This window comes from Pteropus vampyrus, unplaced genomic scaffold (genome assembly GCF_000151845.1).
Source record: "Pteropus vampyrus isolate Shadow unplaced genomic scaffold, Pvam_2.0 Scaffold86, whole genome shotgun sequence".
In the NCBI taxonomy this organism is placed as follows: Eukaryota; Metazoa; Chordata; class Mammalia; order Chiroptera; family Pteropodidae; genus Pteropus; species Pteropus vampyrus.
The window spans coordinates 1,544,271-1,549,742 of NW_011888867.1; the positions used below are offsets into that span (position 1 = coordinate 1,544,271).

The 5,472-nt window shown below is 41.2% G+C and overlaps 1 protein-coding gene across 8 annotated transcripts in view; it reads left to right on the forward strand.

Moving 5' to 3' along the window:
- The window catches only part of AGMAT (agmatinase), a 25,696-nt gene that overhangs the window by 12,471 nt on the left and 7,753 nt on the right, over positions 1-5,472 (forward strand). For 3 of the 8 annotated variants that reach the window (XM_023532596.1, XM_023532601.1, XM_023532598.1), the window contains 3 exons: positions 1,251-1,456; positions 2,391-2,536; positions 3,900-4,046. In XM_023532596.1, the coding sequence (XP_023388364.1) occupies positions 3,919-4,046 (128 nt within the window). In that variant the 5' untranslated portion in view covers positions 1,251-1,456; positions 2,391-2,536; positions 3,900-3,918. Of the gene's footprint in view, positions 1-23; positions 661-1,250; positions 1,457-2,390; positions 2,537-3,899; positions 4,047-4,648; positions 5,447-5,472 lie in introns of those variants that run through there. The other 5 variants (XM_023532597.1, XM_023532600.1, XR_002781179.1 and 2 more) reach the window with 4 other exon arrangements.

Sequence of the window (5,472 nt, forward strand, 5' to 3'; positions counted from 1 at the left end):
AAAAAAAATAAATAATAAATAGAAAAAAATTTTATGGTATATAAAGTAAAGCAGATTTTTAGGAAAGCTTATCTTAAAGCACCTAAGTAAAGCAGATTTTTAGAACAACTTATCTTAAAGATTTCCAAGACATTTTAAGGTGAAAAAGGAAGTTGCCGACCACTTTCTACAGGCTAACCCAAGCTTTGATTTTTTTCAAAAACCTTATATACACTGAAATATAACCTTGATTTGATAGGTATAGACTACAGTAGACTTTCACTTTGTCCAACAAAGTAATCAGAAAAAATTAAAGATCTTAAAAGGAAGATTAAAAATTGGCGATACCAATGGAAAAAAGGTCTATTTCACCCATCCAGAAGGCAGTGGACAGGATGTTAGATTAGAAATCAGAAAGCCTGAATTCTAGTTCTGTTCTCTGAACTCTGAGCCGAGATAAATTACTTAGCTGCTGGCTTTCATTCCGGAAACCGGGTTTGAGTAATGAAGTGAATATTTGAAGCCTGGATCTAAAACTTCAGTGTCAAGAGTGGAGCTCTGAAGCAATTTTGAGAGCAGCTCTGGGAATTATGTCAATACAGGGGAATCCTTTTATCCTCTTAGCTATGCAAGAAATGACACTCCCTCCTTCCCAACCAGTCTGACTGAAACCTCTGACAGGTAAGACCATCTCCAACTCTGGATGCTGGGGAGGAAGTTGCCATGCAATGTACTGTGACATCACTGGCTTGGCACTTCAGTTTCTTTATCAAATATAAATACTATATATTCTTTATTTTATAGGATAATTAGAAGGACAAATGAGATATAATGAGATATATATTGTGTTGAATTCAGAAGGAAATCGGGATGTAAATGCACGTTATTAAAACAACAAATACTTTGTCGTACCACCGATTTTATTATCCTACAGGAAACGTTGTCTCAGACCTGTTTTATTTGCGAGCTCTAGTTGTACTTCAAGCATCCATTCTTTACCTTTCAAACATGTGTAATGATGTTCTCCTGGTTTGAACTGCCAAGCATGAGTTGGCTTATAGATGGACTTGTCTAAACAGCATTTTCCCATGTGTCCCGTAGCTTTGCAGCAATTTAGAACCTCGGTTTTAAGCTACAGTCCCTTTAGTCATCAATTATTGACTATTCAGCTTTACTAATAACTTGAGTCAGCTCTATTTATCCAGAGTATATAGTTTATAATTAATAATGAGCCTTTGTGTTTGCCTAATGCCTTTCTCTCTGGGGACCAGGTTGTTGGTGTACTTTCAGCTGTACGTCATCCTCAGGAAGTCGGGAGACGTTAGCTCCTCCAGTCACCACTCTGCAAAGGAAGAGCTACTCGGAAGCAGTTCACTTCCTTAGAGGGGCAAAGAGGATGCCACCTCAAAGAAATGCATAGGACACTGGCTGGGGCTTGCAAAAATCTGAACATTTTCTTCAAGAAAAAAAATAAATGGTGCAAAAGTTATGTTATAACCTTAAAAACGTTATAAAGATAGCCTATTTTATAATAAAATTGTTGTGATCTCAGGATGAAATCAGACTGACTAATCTCTAAACTGCATGCCACCTGATGGATGATTGAAGGAGAGCTCTCTCTATTTCTTGAATTCTCTTCCTTAGCTGGTCAAACAAGTTTTCGGTGCCCTCTCCTGCCTTGACTTTGAAACTGCTTAACAGTGATATTCTTTAAACTTCACTGGGTGGGTCCTTCCTTAGATAAACTCACGCTCTCACCTTCCTTTCTCATTTTGGACTAGAGAGAGACCGAGAGGGTAATTACTTGGTGTCTAGCTAAAAGCGGGCAAATTAATCAGCCTCCGAGTATCCATCCATTCGATGAGCTGAATAGAGAGACGAAACAACCAATCTCATGTTAAATAGCACATATTCTTATTTTCTGTATTAAAAAGATAACTCCACGTAAATGTGTAAAGTATTCCCTGAGGCATCGCCGAGTGTGTAAATTGATGGGTAAAATAAGTAGAAGAGTGGAGATTTAGACAAACTTTGATACAAGTGTTCTGAACATGCTAAAAAATATCTGTAAATTTCTTTGGGGCCAGGGAAACAAGGAAGGTAAAGGTAAATGTCAGGTGTCTCAGAGAGGCTGGAGCTGCTACAAGATCATTCCTGAGCATGTGCAAGCACAGACGCGTTCAAAGTGTCACCTCCTTCTGTGAGGCCCTTGCATTATGCTCTAGGCCAAAGGGAACCCACACAGACAGACAGCTGAAATGCGCATGGTGTTTTCCTCATTCTCTTAGGCTGTCACAGTTTTTTGGCTGAAATAGTAATGTCCCCAGAGCTGCTCCCTACAGCTTCCAGAAGATCTGTCCAATCATTTACTTGCTCACCAAACATTTGTTATATTACTTGTTTTTTACCAGGCACTGCACTCAGAGGCTGGCTTGAAGGACAAAGCAGATATTGGAACTTGTACAGTTTACTAGAATGGTGCTTTCGACACTTTATTCTGTCATGGGACATGCAGAAAATGATACAGTTTGTGTATCCCACTGAGATGAAGCTGTTGGTGAGAGGAGCATAGATTTAGGGGCATCCGTACATGTTTTGGCAAAAAAAATTAATGGTATTTTCTACATATTGTATAATTATGATTTGAAAGATAAAATGAAAGTATTACAGACAAGATTAAATGTTGAGCTTATATAAAATTTCCACATATTTTCAAAATTTTAGCTTTATTCTGTGATTATAACTTTTTAATATCAGGTTTTATGCTTGAAATGGCTAATAATGTGATAATTATGTAATAATGACTAGGATTTTTTAAGGAGGATCTCTTTGAGATCTTCATAGCCATGAATAATTAGAAACTCAAATAGGTAATAAAGATTTAAAAATTTTAACATTAAAAAATTTATAAAAGTATTTAAAGAAATGTCTTATTTTTCTTTCATTAACAAGTGTACAATTGAAATTTCTCATGATAACATGAGTGGATTTTAAATCCAATCAAACTCTTTCATGTGAAGCATTTTTACATAATGACAGAGCTCTGATTTAAAGCATGTTCCTTCAGGGTTGGTATTGCCTTGGTATGAACTGGGACTCACTGTTTATATCTAGCTGGCATCTGTTCTGATTGGTCAACGTCTATGCCATCTCAGATGTTAAATATTTTTAATATCGCCCTGCCCAGAAACATTGTTAAAGCAGTCACCCTGAAGTTAGCTTGGACACTGTTTGGACACCAGCCAAAAATGGACAGAAATGTCTTATACTATGTGAAGACGTAATTGGGTTAGCCACCTGGGACTGCTCTGACCAGAACCACCCGCCCTCCCCTCGCCAACCCAGTCTCCTTGCCCCTTCGCTACTGACCAGCTGCACCTGGGGTGGTTGCTCTTCCTCCCTGAGACCCTGGAACCCGTCTCCTCTAGCGGGGCCCTAGGCCCTCGTCTGTGACATGCAGCAGTGCACACTGCGGCTGGCCTCTGAAGGGGATATCCAGGCGGGAACACATGGCAATCAGCAGAGGCCTAGTCGGTGGCCCCAAGGGATCTTTATGCCGTGTCCCATAACACCAGCGTGCTATGACCACTGGTTGGGACACTCTGCAGTAGAGGACATAAAACAAGGATAACACTCCCTATTATTAATAATGTGTGGATTACAATTACAGTCCTCTTTCACAGTGGACATCATTTAATTCTCATAAGAACAACCAGTAAGGACTATCGCCCCATTTACACAGTAGGAAATAGATTCAGGGGGTGAGTTGCCCAAGTAAGGCCACGCTTCCCCTGCTAGGTCCCTCAGGGATGTCCACATTGGTGAGCTGGGTTCAACATACATTATTGGAGTGACAGTTTCGCTTGAAGGTTTCGGGGGAAAATTTAAGTGGTCAATAATATATTTTTATGCTAAAATAGGTATGTGTTATGAAAGTAAATGACAACTGCACAAATTTGTAAGATCGTACATGACATTTCAAAGAGATGTTGTGATTTATGGAGGACTCCTTCGAGCTATGTCTCTAGACCGGCAGGAATGGAGATGACTTCTCTCTTCCGCCATCGGTGAGTGAGTTACACTGTTTTAACCCTTTTCTGATTCCAGATCTCATACTTATCCCAGGTAGAAAATTGTTCAGGTTTCAAGAGAGTTTCAGAGAAAGTAGTTTGAGCGCGGGCTTCAGCCGAACACTGGACCTGTACAGACAGGAGCTGGGGAGAGTGTGTTCCAGGCAGAGGATGTGGCATGAGCAAAGTTTAGGAGGCAAGAGAGTGGGGATGTGGGAAGTGGACAATGGCTGGAGGGACAAGTACCTGAAGATGCGTAATGGGAAATATGATTAGAAGATGTGGCTTCAGGAAGTGTTACCTGGCACACTTCCTGAAGCCACATCTTCAGGAAGTCTATGTGATGCTAGCAGCGAAAGCTAGAGCTGGGAAGGCTTAAACCAGGGGAGCGGCAGGGGAAAGGGGTGGAGGGCTTGCATGAAAGGAGCCATCAGGACTTTCCAAAAGATGGGGCAGAGGGCAGGATCCAAGAGGGAGGTGGCAAGTTGCCGGCTGAACTTGCAGCCCACCTGAGGTGCTGTCAAACGTGCAGGTGCGGAGTTAGCAAACAGGACCAGAGCCCAGGGCCGAGATTTGGTTTGTGAATTATCTGCCTCTAGGTGAAAACTGTCACCTTGATACTGAAAGAGACTGCCATCAGAGTAAGAGCCTCCGAGAGATAAAAGGACAGCAGAGGCACACGTGGTCACAGAGGCCATCTGAGGAGAGTGTGACGGAAGGGACTACTCAGTAGCAGCGAATGATGAAGAGAGGTCGAAGAATTGTCACCCCGTGCCTGGCACATTAGGCACTCAGATATTTGTGAGAATAAAAGAAAAACCAGAAGTAACAAAATGATAAAGTCAGGACAAGCAAAATGAAAGAAATAACGGTAGAATTTGGGCATCGAGGTGTTAAGAGAATAACTAAGAGATTGTTGTATTTGTTTCCAAAAATGGTGGGGACCCACGTCCTCCGCAGCCCCTTCCCAACACTGAACACCGTTCCTGACCACTAGGTGACCTTTCCCTGCCCTGCAGGGTGGAGGCTGGGGTGGCGTGGGATTTAACGTGTGACTTTCTTGTAAAGGTTTCAATTTAATGCGAACTCAGGCCTTTTCCATTCCATCTCAACTTCTAGAGATTAAAAAATATATAATACAACCAAGTGGCTCACGTAACTTCATTACAAATCACATCTTCTTTTTCCCCTTAAAAATAAAGAGGACCCGGGTCAGTGGACTCTCCTCCAAGTCCATTTTTAGAAAGGTTATTTAGAAAGACTCTGCTTCCTGAGAATCCCACCCAGACATTTCTTGATAACGTTATTTTTTTAAAATGCATTTGTAATTTCTCTCGCTTAGTGAAAGGTCTTTTCCCTTTAAATCTTTTGGGTTAAAAAAATATTACCCTGAATAGGAGAAGCAGCTGCCAAGGGCCTTGTG